Below are 14,059 nucleotides of genomic sequence, written 5' to 3' on the forward strand. Positions count from 1 at the left end.
TCGTCGAATGAAAGACAAAGATAGCAACACCAATGTAAATCAAGAAAAGTAACGGATATTGTCGACGAAGTAATTTTTAGATCAATCACTCAGTGGGTAAAATTTTAAGCACCCGGTTCTATTACTGTGAACGGTAAAATATGCAGTGACACACATGCTCATATGGCTACTAAAATAAAACTTGTGTTGCATACGATTAGCATAACGTCAAGCAAAGAATAATCTTTAAAAAGAAAAAGATCTTGTGTCGATCATAGAATAAAAATTCTCTAAATGATGCAGTTGTAGCTGAAGTTTTCATCTCCACTTATTGGTTATTGTCTTATACTTTTGTTTCTCTACAATGTGGATAATTGCAATTGAAATCAGAGCGTTGGGTTTGCACATTGGAAAATGAATATTTTGTTCTTTCATTTCAAAAATTACAGAATAAAACACAAGAATTAACTTCATTGTTTGATTTTCAATGAAAATAAGGTGTAGGTTTTTGTTGCCGTATACATTTCAGAGATCTCGATTTATTTATGAACAAAAATTACAATTACTACTACCACTACGTCTGATAAGAGATACTTAGTGGTATTGAACAATAATAATTGTTCAATTCAAATATTGAATAGTGTAGGACAATGTTATGAATAAGAATAATATGAATAATTACCACAATATCAACTTCTCAATTACACAAAAAGTTATGAATAAAAATAATAATTTTTATTAGCCATTAAACATAACACAAACATGATATCACAGACAGAATAGAATAGAATAGAATAGAATAGAATAGAATAGAATAGAATCACTACCTTTATTTTTTTACCTAGACAACTTAGAAGTATAGTTAATCTGATGATATTTAAATAAAAGTTCATTAACGAAACTGAAATTATAATGGTTATTGAAATTTGTTTTAGCTAAGGCTCATTGAAAGATTGGTTAATTACCACCAATTACATCAATATTGATCGCTTGATCTATAAATCTATGGCCCGGTTGCACAACAGCCGGTTATCAATAAATAATAAATAATTATTTATTGATTGATATAATAAGTGTACATCATATAAATGATAGGGAGAGGAAATTTTAAATTTAAATTTAATTTTAAATTTTAACCGTGATTAATTTCACGAGAACCAATCAGAGAAGGCGTTTTTGAAAAGACGGCTTCTCTGATTGATTCTCGTGGAATTAATAACGGTTAAAATTTAACCGGCTGTTGGTGCACCCGGCACTATATCTTATAATCTCGTATTTCTCATGCAGTAGCCTATTAAATCGTTCAAATTTAAAATTACGCTACAAATACTTTTTGATGGTCAAAAATTTGGAAAGTCAAATAATTTTTGCTATCAAAATAAATGTAGGTAGATGGATAAATGCCTTTACTTTTACACTTTAAAACATTTCAATAGTGTTGTGGGCGAAGTTAAGACAATAAAAGTCCTTCAATGTTGTTTTCCATCAAGAACTGCTTATTATAAAATCACTTTTTGCTATTAAAAAGAACGACTAGCAGTAAGAAATCTGTCTGCTAATCGTTCTTTTTTTAGTTTTCAGTTTTTTTAGTCAGAAATCTGACTGCTAGTCGTTCTTTTTACTTTCTCTCTTTCCGTCTCTCTTTCTCTCCATCTAGCAAAAAGTGATTAAATAAAAAGTTCCCTTCGCACTTGACTCACGATGAAGCTACAGTTTTCAGCAATTCTAAGACCTTTCCTCCAGTAAGATCTTGAAAATATTTGGACTATAAGAACAGAAGGTATAGATCAACAAGAGGACTTGAAATCTCCACAATTATTGAAATTACGGGAAATTAGTTTTAGTTGTTACACCATTATAAATCCTTGGCGAACGAGAGGTAATGGTGTAGCAATCAAGACTAGTTTTTCATCATTTTACTAAATAAATAAGTCATTGTGAGGATATCTAGTCCTCTTATTGGTCAATCCTCAGTCCATGAGTTATATTGTTCAAGAACTTTCAATTCAATTCAATTCTTTTTATTTGCCATCAATACAATTTACAATAAATTATTCAAGAAATTCATAGAAATAGAAATAAAACATAGCTTACAATCAAAACAAAAATTATAAATTAAATATATTTAAATCAAAATCTATTCATTAAGGCAACAACCCAGCAAGGAAAATCCTGTCCGCTGGGCATGAGCATCAGTTCAATATTATTATATCAAATATTATTTTATTATTATAAATAAAAATAAATATGGCAAAATTTTAGAATCACGTAAGTAAACAAAAAAATAAGGTTGAAATAAAAAAAATGTATATTATAAAATATTATCGAGAGTAAAGAAAAATGTCTCAATTATCCATTTATTTATCTGTGCCCCATGTCTATCCTCAGTTAAAAATTGCATACCATTTGGGATTAAATTAATTAATTTTGTGCTTAAATAATTTAATTGTCGACGTAATATTGTTAGGTTAGTGTGATTTATGTTGAATAAATTATGAAAATTTAACCTGAAATTATATGTGGCTAGATTATTCCTTATTGTGAATTTATCTTTATTTTTTCTATACCTTTATTAATACCTCTTTATTAATTACCTATTAAAATTAAAGTTATTACTACCTACTCATTGACAGTTCAAAGTCATCTTATTTATTAATTTAGCGTATGACAGATAAACAGCACATATCAAGTCCATAAGTCTCAAATGCCTACATATTTAGAGTGACACAGAATAACGGGAACTTTTAAAAACGCCATAAAACATTGGTGGGAAGGGCAAAAATGATTTTATTCGAACTAATGTAAAGTTCAAGACTTGCCATTTGAGAATTATCAATAACATCTATAACTTTTTGACAATTACTTCTTTAAGATGGCTTCCTCCTGAACGAATACACTCTTGAAATCTGTGTTGACGATTCCTCATTGATCGCTGCAACATCTGCGTTACCTGGTCCCATGATCTGTCCACCTGCGATTTTCTGTTTGTGGAGCTATCTCAAATCAAACGTTTTCACAACTTGACCAATAACTATGGTTGAATCATGACAGACAGTTCAAAATGAAATTAACAATATCCCAGCTGATATGTTGCAGCAACCGTTCAGGAATCTCAACACAGATTTCAAGAGTGTAATCGTTCAGGAGGAAGCCATCTTGAAGAAGTAATTGTCAAAAAGTGATAAATGTTATTAATAATTCTCAAATGGTAAGTCTTGAACGTTACATTAGTTTGAATAAAATCGTTTTTGTCCTTCCCACTAATGTTTTATGGCGTTTTTTAAAAGTTCCCGTTATTCTGTGTCACCCTATACAATGCATATTCCAATTTCTTTGAGATTTTGTTTAGTGTTTGATTGAAAGACTTGAGTGAACAAAGTTTGTGAATAAAGAGGATCGAATCCCAATGAATGAAAATTTAGTTTTTCAAAAACATACCGTTTGTTAGCTTCCATCGTACATTTCCAGTCCACTGGTCGATCCCGATAAAAGATCCCTCCAGAGTTGATAAGACCAGTACTGATACGTCATCTTCCTTCACAAGGCTTGTCACCTGTTGATAGAAGAAGAAAGATAACCACAAAAAACAAACTGTTCGATAGTAGGTGAATGCCATTAATATATATGATAGAATAGGAACCAATCAAGACGTTTTAAGTGGGTATTTGCTAATGGAGACAATTCTGAATAAACTACTAGGAGAGGGGAAATGAGAGAATACGGGGAGGGATGACGTCATTGATGCTCATTATAATAATTATTATGTGTAAACATAACATGAGACAATTTTTAATAAGCCTACAAGGAGAGGGAAAAGAAGAGAGTACGGGAAGGGATAACTTCATTCAAATCAAAATTTATTCACCAATTAACAACAGTGTTACAAGAAAAAAAAATGTTTTTTAAATAATTGGCGTGGCTAGAAAAAGAAATCTTGTGCTCTAGCCACGAGTTCAAACATTCCTCACTATATTTAACTTGATTTTAGAATTATTGATGTCCATTATTATATGATGTGTAAACATTATACTTATACAGTTAGATCTACGTTTTAATTTCAGCATTTGTTGGTGACTTTGAACATTTGATGCTCATTATATTATATGTAAACATTATACCTAGGCCTATATAGTGAGATCCACGTTAGACTTTTGAGTATTTTTTCATTTTTTTGAATGGGGGGGGGGGAATTGATGCTATTTATTGTCACAAACTTTGATTCCTGGGAGTGCACGGTTGAAGTCATTGATCCCATACTGTCAGATCACTCCGCAGTGGTTCTGTCGTTGAAACAGAGTATGAGGAGTGAGCCCCCACCAACATGGCACTCAGATTACAGCTTCAGCAGCAGACCAGTAAGAGACGAACTCATACCTCTTTTATGCAGCAAGCTAAACAGCATAGACTGGGAAGAAGTTCTGAATCTGACAAGACCTGAATTTGCTTTTGACATGTTGATTGCTGGATACATGAGTGTCTTCAACTCAGTTTTTCCAAAAAACAAAAGTAAAAACCAAAGAGGTACAAGTAGTTATCATTCTTATCCAAGAGATAAATCATGGTTTACTGATGATCTAGCTGAACAAAAAAACTTGGTGACACCACTACACCATTGTTACAAGTCAGCAGTGATCCCGGAGGAGAAAGTGGAAAAGTATGGACAATATTTGAGACAAAACAAACTGTACAGGCAAATGGTGAGGCAGGCAAAAAAAGTGTCTACATGCACCATTGAAAATGCTTCAAATAGTTGTAGAGCTGCCTGGAAGGTCATTAACAGGCATCATCCAAAAAGCCAAGAGTGAGATCTAATATTAGTCCAGACAATTTCAATAACTTTTTTGTGAGTTCTATCGACGAAGTATTGACTAATATGGCTGGGGCAGACACTGACCCAGTGGAGAATGTTACTAACACGGTACACAGGATGGATTTATGGGAGAAAATAACCACAGATAGAGTCAAATATATTGTCAGGGGCCTGAAAATTTCAAAAACTCAGGACATATTTGGTCTATCAACATTTGTATTGGAAGACATCATTGATCCCATCGCAGAGCAAATGGCTACAGCAGTCAATCATTGCTTCTGGTTGGGAGTTTTCCCTGACACATTGAAACTAGCAAGGACTCTGCCAATTCTTAAGAAGGGAAATACAGAACTTCCATCAAACTTCAGACCTATTTCCATAGTACCTACATTGTCCAAAGTTATTGAAACCGAGATGAAGCAGCAAATCACAAACTTCTTTGTAAGAAACAACCTCCTCAACATGGTTTTAGAAGTGGTCGTTCAACTGCTAGTGCATTTATGGCCCTGAGAGAGAAAATAAGTCAGCTTTCGAGTATGGAGATTTGCTTTCAATCACGCTTTGCGACCTGAGCAAGGCGTTCGACAGTGTGCCTCATGGTATACTTGTCAAGAAGCTGGAGAAGTATGGTGTACAGGGAACAGTACTGAACACACTAAGAAGCTACCTAGAAAATAGAAGGCAAATGGTCTCACATGAGGGAGCCTCATCAGGCATTAGAAATGTGGATCATGGTGTGCCACAGGGTTCAGTGTTGGGTCCCCTGCTTTTCATCCTGCTTATGAATGACTTTCCAAACAACGAGATCTCCATACTCTTTGCTGATGATACCACATTCACTGCTGGGGGTAAAACTGTGGACTCCCAATTGAAGTGAGAAATGAACCTTGCACAATTCTGCTCTCTCATCAGACAGGCATTAATAAACAAACCAATTTATTCATTGATTGAGCTGGCTGAGAAGCCACTATTTTAAAACCTTTGACACAGTCTGTCTAGTATCCCCAGTCAAGGACGAAGACATCAAGTATCAAGTAATATTGACATTTCAAAGTGAATCTCTCTACAGGTGCTACAATAATTGTAATTAATATTTAATTAGAAATGAAATAGTGCTGCCAACAAACACAGGTGTTGAGTTTATTGTATTAAAAAAATTCATCCAAAAAAAAACTTTCTGTGCTGTATTTTTGAATCATTTTCCACCATTGATTTATTTGCATTCATTTGATTTATAGACAAAAGATACAATTCAGATGGAATAGAGACCGGTATACACCGCGGCTATAGAATCTTTGCTTGGTATTTATTGGATCTTTATTATAGCAATTTAGAATTGAAATTGATATTTTACTCTAATGTAAAGCTAAGTAACAGTTACTAGAAGAGATTGACATGAATAGAGAATAAGAGATAATATGAGAATGATTTGATGAGATTGCATCATCCAAGTAAGAGGGAGGTTACCGTAATGATAAATGCTAATAATCATTTGAGAAAAATTATATTAAAAATAAGTTATACTGGATAGATTTATCAAGATCAATTCTGTCATATTCTTTTTTTTTTAATTATAAATTTGACAAAAATCCAATTTGATAAAAGTTAATTTGAAAATTTCAAGTAGGTGAACACAAAACAATTATTGATGATTTAACTAATAAGATTTATTATTACAATATAAATTATTGATTGTTTTAAAGTATACTGAAGTTACAGCTTTCAAAATTAGAAATAGGGGGCGGATCCCAAGTTATTATCAGCCTTGATTTTATTATTCTATTGATTTTGATTGAATAAAAGATTTAAGCAATGTTATTGCTGAATTTGTTTTATTTTTTTAATTTAATTTACAAAATATATATGATTCTGATGTGTATTTTTGTGAGTAGATAAGCACTCATGAGTGTATTGCGTGTATACTAAGTGCTGGACAAAGAAAGAACAAAATAAAAAAAATATGAAGAATGTCTTCATTACATACACAATATACAAACTGTATAACAAAATAACTTACAAAAGAAAAATTGGGCGCCGTATCATCAGTTTTAACAACACTTCCTAGTAATTGCACAAACACAAATAACTTGAATAGGTTAACTTCCATATTGAAATTGATTTATAAGCAGGTATTCCAGTCATAATATGATGACAATTACTCATTAGCGGCAGTAGAGTTTCTAATTACAAGATTATAGTGAATCAATAGTTAAAAACATTTAAATTTAATAAATAAATACAATAAATTGAATTCAACACACTGTCATGTCTTGTAAATAAACATCAGCAGAAATTGTCAATGATGACTGAATAACAAAATATATGCCCAGTACAGGTGCACAGAACCGTGCGAGGCAAGCGTCCGTCAGTGTGCGTTTCACACATGCCTCAGCATTCAAAAAGCTATCCGACACAAGCACATAGAGAATGTCCTTGACTTTCAAGCTGTTGACATCTCATAGGTAGAAAGTCAGAAAGAAAGAGACTAGAGGAAAGAGAAAGGTTGTTAAAGAGATGAGAATATAATGAATGATCAAAAAAAGGAATAAGATTAATGGAGAAAGATGACTGTTCATGTTATAAACAGTGGAGAAGAATGGGAGACAGCTTTGCCAATTCTCTGCCTTGCTTGCAATTGCTTTTTGTGGAGAATATCCGATACTGGTATATCTGATGTAATATCAACTATATTTTATCGCCAAGGAAATATACTTTTCAATGATTCGATTAACAATTATCTCTATGATTAAGATTGAATATTCTGTTGATAAATTACCAGATATTATTTTTTTTTTTTGAATTTATTATTTTGATAAATAGTTTGAACTTCTCAGCTTTGTTTTGAATTAGTGCGGCGAGCTGAGTAAGGCAAGTGATGAATTATCTCTATGATTGAGATTGAATATTCTGTTGATAAATTACCTGATATTATTATTTTTTTTTGGAATTTATTATTTTGATAAATAGTTTGAGCTTCTCAGTTTTGTTTTGAATTAGTGCGGCGAGCTGAGTGTAGCAAGTGATGCCATCTCCAATAAGTAGTTCTAATATGTGTTTTCCTGTTTCTCTGTGCAGTCTGAAGAGATTTAGTTGCAATTTTGAAGTGCATGGAACAATACAGCTTGTGATGTGTCTTTAGAAATAGTTCAGTTGCAATTCGCTTGTTGGATGTCAAGTTTTATGGTCATTGTGGTCCATGTTCAATTTACATCATACTATCCCTCCATTGTAAAGTCAATAGAAAGTCTGTCGGTAATCAATCAATTATTATCGTTATTAAGAGCAGAACTTATTCATGTGTGAAGAGTTGAAGTATGTTTTATGTAAATAAATCATGATATCACAAGTTGAACAGTCACAACCACAGCAAAACTAAAAATACCTGAAAAATCGACTGCTCAAATTTGATTCATAATTATTCTACCTGGGATTCTGTTTCTGGAATCACCTATGGATTCTGACTCTCAAATTCTACCTCAATAAGCAGTAGCGGCTCGTGATCTTCTAGCTTGGGGGTTCAACCTCATGATCTATTGGAGAGAAAGGTCAATAGGATATAGAGTATTGCGCATAATCAAGTGTAAAGGTGATCAATAATAATTACACCCCAAAGATTGAGCTTATTTTCTACAAATATAAATTTTTTGTCTTGTTCATATTTTTCTTGTTTGATTTTTACTTCGGGAGTTGGTCACCATTATGTTTTATTTTACACCTACCCTCAATATTAATATTGTTTGTATTTAACAAATACTGAACCTTATTCATATTTCTTCATCAAAATGCTGTTACGGAAACACAATAAATTATATCACACTCTCACTAAAAGAAAATGGACACACTAGAAATACTCACAAATACACAAAACACACTAGAAATTACTATATTCTTCTACACGCAAAACAAATTTATATAACAAAAAATGCAGTGAGATCTATCACAACTGTATACAGTGTATACCCGTAACCATACCATATAACCTCAAAACTGTAATGCTTAGGCTACTTCTTGTTTATCGCTTTTTTACTGTTTACTGCCACCAAATTTAAATTTACTGGTTATAAGCAAATTCAAGATGGCACTGTATCCATATCACGAATACTCACGATTCATTCCGAGGTTTACCGAATGCTTCACTTGCCTCGGCTAGGTTCGGCTACTCTCGGATGAACTCGTGCAAACTTGGTTCAGACAGGATTGTGAACCAAATCCATGGTAGCAAGCCGATTCCCCTCCTCCGTTCCACTACCATACCCAGCCCTGTTTTTGGGTTCACATCGGGAAATGAACACTGCTTTCCACCTCCACCCATCCCGTCATTCCATTCGGTGCTGTTTCAAGCAAGCCGGGTTCTCAGGCACCGGCCGCAAAACATCGACATTAAGTTTACGAGGATGAAATGTTGTGATGTAATTTAATGAGTATGAAATAGAAATATAATTATTTGAGTTGCAAATTCATCATTGTGTAGGAAGTTGATTCAATGAACCATTGAACACATAGGACGAGCCGCCACTGTCAATAAGGTGAATTATTACTGTGTATGGTCAAGAGAAATCAATTGCTTGATGAGTATTTTTTTCAATTCCAAGCATTTTGAAATTTTGCTGATGGTTCGTGACTGTAGAAGTAAATATTTTCAATTTCCTTATTCAATTGACTCATCATGTTTGCTCAACCCTCAAACCCGCAATGCACAACGAATCTTGAAACAGCTTCACCCAATGCACCTTCAGCACAGATATTTTGGCTCACCTTCATGCCTCGGCGCATAGCATATTGACGGGCGTCAATGCATGCCTCATCCGAGGCAAACGTCTGTGAGTAATCCGCTTAAGTCACAGCCTTCTGAACAGTAAGGGAAAAGTGTTCATAAATTTTAATAATACGTGAAATATTATTTGGAATACTATTTTTGACAATAATTATAATATTTTTATTCAAATCCATTTCCACAGAAAATGTTTTATTTTTGAAACTATTTGTCATTGATATTTTGAATTTGTCCAGCTGTTTCGCGGTGAACCGTTGATCAGCTGCTAACCTCACTTTTCAAGTTTCAGATTCAGATAAAACCAAAACTGTAACTGAACAAGTAGATACAAAGCGCGACATGACCGTTTGATTCTTTTGTGTTAAAATTGTTGAATTTATTCCTTTTTTGCATGATTTCTTTTAAATTGAATGTGCTTTTAATAATTATTAATCTGAAAAATCAGCACTCATCTGTGACGCAAGTATGTGTAGTTGAATGCTATTCTATTGTAACTTTTGGTGCAGTGTATAAACGTTTATTGCTTTTTTAAAGTAATTTTTGAGAATACCCATGCTTATTTTAATATTTTATTTGTTCAAAGGCGTAAATAAATTGTATTGTTTCCAAACTGATGTCTTTGTATACATCCAAACCAAGAAATTTAAAAATATAAATTAAATTTTACTGAGCTTTGTACTACACTTGTTACGGCCACTACGGTACAACACTACCTTATTTTTTTTCAAAGAACGACTATTCTTTTCTATGAAATAGCATTGACTAACAAAAATTCAAATCATGATTCCAAAATTTCAAACGTTTATTTAGAGAAGACTCTTTTCCTGTTGGAAAAAGCCAGAGTCTTCTAAAAATAGCCTAATCCCAATCTGTAAAAATGTAGGTACATTTCAGATAGTCTTTAGAGACTTGTGGAAACTTTACGGTTTCTATTAAATAAGAATAAGATCCTCCAATAAACTTTGATTTATGTATCATTAACATTAGCGTAAATTATAATTTATCATTGTTCAAGTTCTAAATTTTATTTTGTGTGCCATGTTAAAGCTATATACCATAATAGTTATATTGTACTACTTCAATTCAAAACATATTCTTTCTCCACTACATTTAATCAACTTTTATTTTTCAAATTATACTGTATTGTAAATATTTATAATTTTCTTTTTAATATCAAGTTGTTTTTCATTGGAACTCTTTCTCCACACACAGACTTGTCTATGTGGGGAAAATTCACAAGTATTTATATTATTTATACATGTGTACTGTATTTGTAATGATTTCTGTGAATAAACTCAATTTGAATTTGAATTTATTGACTATTTAGTCGATTCTCATGTCAAGTCATGAATTCAGTGCTTTAAAATCACATCCATACAATTTTCATTAAACTTCCCCACACTACTGTAAAGTTACAGTGAAGATCTTAAAAATATAATTTACATTCAGTCCGGCCGAAAAAATATAAAATAGCCTAATATTATTAGAACTTTTATGAATTATATTTTCACTCTCAGTATTGTGTCAGAATCCAGCTTTGACTGTATGTTTGACTTCAACTATTTGTTCTACTATAAGCTGCCTAATTTATAAATGATTTCACTCATTTGTTCACAGTTTGAAAATGGACCCAGAAAGTACTCCACCTTCTACCAGTAAACAGAAACCTGTAAAGTTTCTTGAGGACTCTCTTATCATTACTCCTAATCCTCAAGCATGTTCCACAGTCAACCGCCCAAAAGAGTAAGTATTAACTATTAAGGTGCGTACAGATATACGCGCCGCGAACATGAGCAATTCACTTTTAATCAGCTGACTATATCTGTATTTTTACAGAAACGGTAAGATACAGATACAGATATAACCTGAGAGTTACATCTCATAACATTTATAATATTAACTATTCAGATTTGACAATAGTGCGAAGACAATTGGGGTACCTTAGCTCAAAAATAATAAATATCATGCCAAATGCATTGTCGGAATATTTTTCTAATAGGGGTAGACAGAGGATGGAACAGATAAATAAGTGGGTGATACAAAAATTTTTCTTCGACATCAGTCAAATATTATAATTACTAGTAATTTATTGTTAACTTCGATTTTTTGTAGCTTTGATTATTAGTAAATAACTTTTTATATTGTCTAAACAGCTGATACTCTTACTCAGCGGTCAGGGTTTTGCCCTTGCTGGGTGGTGCCATGTAATTTTAATTTATTTGTAAAATAGCATAATATTATAATCTAGAATATTTCTTTTTAAGTTTTTTATTTTGTATTTGTTTTTATGGGCAATAATAAAAAAAAAAAAGCTTGGCATCAGCTAATTAAAAGTGAATTGCTCATGTTCGCGGCGCGTTAATCTGTACGCACCTTTATAAATTTAATTATTGAAAATTAACTAATAATTATACTTCTATTGCCTGTATAATTTAATACAGTTGAATTAATACTATAGGAATTTAATTAGGAGGTTTCACATGGAACTGAACTCATGTAAGAATCAACATATTTATCAACAACAGGTTTCAGGAAAGAGGTCAATTGTATCAGCACATCACCAGGAGGCGCACTGATATCAAACAGTCATAGGCCTACTCCTGACTGTCGCGTTCGCATAGCAGCTACCCCATTCAAGTCCAGAAAATTTAAATCAATTTTGAAAATTTTCTCAACAGACTGCCACAGAATGTCCGCAACCTCCAGTTGAGTAGTTTTAAGAGGTTGCTACATGAGAAACTTGTTAGGGCCATATGCTATCACTACGTTTAAACGCTAAACCACGTTTACTTGTAGATATGGTTGCATTTATCATAATGTGTTTCATACGGGGTTTAAACTAACAGCTGACATTTCTCCATTCAAACCGAGTATCTGCATACGGGCCTTAGTGCCGGTTGCACAAAAGCCGGTTAAAGTTTAACCGTGATTAATTCCACGAGAACCAATCAGAGAAGCCGTCTTTTCAAAAACGTCTTCTCTGATTGGTTCTCGTAAAGTTAATTCAACCGGCTTTTGTGCAACCGGACCCTAGTGTGCCATTGTATGGTATTTGTGATGGCAAGATGGCCAGTCTCTTTGAGTTATTTGATCCTCACATCTTCCAGTGCCATCTTGATGAACTGTGTGTTTTAAAGTAATGTATTACTTTGACGAAATCTATCTAGCTTCAGGCTGGTCAACGATTGATTGAATTGACTGCAGTGGAGGGAGCAAGTACATTCTTGTAATCATGGAGTGTAAACATAACCTATTTTTGGACAATTTCTATCTAAATTTGGGAAAGGAACAGTTTTGGGCTTTAAGCCTGTTGTTCCTTTCCCAATCATTCCTATAGTGAGGTCCACGTTATAATGACAGTATTTGATAAACTTTGATGTTTCTGTTCTTGTCTATCGTTCAACAAAGCAGGTAGTACTATCCTTTTCTAGTTCCACAACGAAGCCAAATCTGTTTTTGACGATGTAGAAATATAATCAATTAAGGCAGATAGGCCTAATAGGCAACGCTGTTCTTCCATCTTTATCCACTGCCATTATAACGTGGACCTCACTACAGTTGAGAATGATATTAAAAAATCTGGTGTGGTGCACTCACACAACTTTCCTTGCCGTTATGAAAATTTATCAACTGACGCTAGTGTTCCCGCGCATCTCAAGTCTACTTTTCTAAGATCTGAGCCAGCTGGTGACAGGACAATAACGCTAGATATACGCTTCATAGTGAATGATTTAATAGAATAAACAGTTGCCAACAGTTTGCAATTGACTAATCTTATTTTCTCGAATTTCGAGCTTATTTCCAATTTTAGGTGAAAATGTAACTGAACATTAATTATTGTAGATATTTTTATGCTCAGTCTTTTCCACTCGAATTTTTTTGTTTAAATTGTATCTGAAGCCTGATAATTGGCAATCTAAAACCAAACTTTGCATAGATGGTGCAGTGCTCCTGAAATTTTTACAGATATGAGACTTTTGGCAGTTGCTAGAGCTTATCAATGACTTTTCTAGGTATGAATTTGATCAAAATCGTTGGAGCCGTTTTCGAGAAAATCGCGAAAAACCCTGTTTTTGACAACATTTTCGCCATTTCAGTCGCCATCTTGAATTGCATTTGATCGAAAATGTTCGTGTCGGATCCTTATAGTGTAAGGACCTTAAGTTCCAAATTTCAATTCATTCCGTTAATTGGGAGATGAGATATCGTGTACACAGACGCACATACACTCATACATACACACACACACATACAGACCAATACCCAAAAACCACTTTTTTGGACTCAGGGGACCTTGAAACTTATAGAAATTTGGAAAATTGGGTACCTTAATTTTTTTCGGAAAGCGATACTTTCCTTACCTATGGTAATAGGGCAAGGAAAGTAAAATGGAAAGAAAAATGGCATCAATGTTGAAACATGTTGTGGTTAAATAATTCAAAAAGGGTACTGAGATTTTTATTTTTCTTTCTATTTTTATTACAAATAGCCCTATA

At 33.1% G+C, this 14,059-nt stretch overlaps 2 protein-coding genes across 2 annotated transcripts in view; one reads left to right on the forward strand and one right to left on the reverse strand.

Moving 5' to 3' along the window:
* LOC111052309 (serine/threonine-protein kinase/endoribonuclease IRE1) overlaps nucleotides 1-7,095 on the reverse strand; it is a 44,386-nt gene extending 37,291 nt beyond the window's left edge. The window contains 2 exon segments of the mRNA XM_039435029.1: nucleotides 3,418-3,532; nucleotides 6,807-7,095. Of these exon segments, the coding sequence (XP_039290963.1) occupies nucleotides 3,418-3,532; nucleotides 6,807-6,896 (205 nt within the window). The 5' untranslated portion in view covers nucleotides 6,897-7,095.
* Nucleotides 7,096-9,853: 2,758 nt separating this feature from the next.
* Nucleotides 9,854-14,059, forward strand: part of LOC111054461 — a 55,618-nt gene continuing 51,412 nt past the window's right edge. The window contains exons 1-2 of the mRNA XM_039435181.1: nucleotides 9,854-10,026; nucleotides 11,181-11,306. Of these exons, the coding sequence (XP_039291115.1) occupies nucleotides 11,188-11,306 (119 nt within the window). The 5' untranslated portion in view covers nucleotides 9,854-10,026; nucleotides 11,181-11,187. The remainder of the gene's footprint in view (nucleotides 10,027-11,180; nucleotides 11,307-14,059) is intronic.

The sequence above is a fragment of the Nilaparvata lugens genome, chromosome 8, assembly GCF_014356525.2.
Source record: "Nilaparvata lugens isolate BPH chromosome 8, ASM1435652v1, whole genome shotgun sequence".
Classification (NCBI taxonomy): Eukaryota; Metazoa; Arthropoda; class Insecta; order Hemiptera; family Delphacidae; genus Nilaparvata; species Nilaparvata lugens.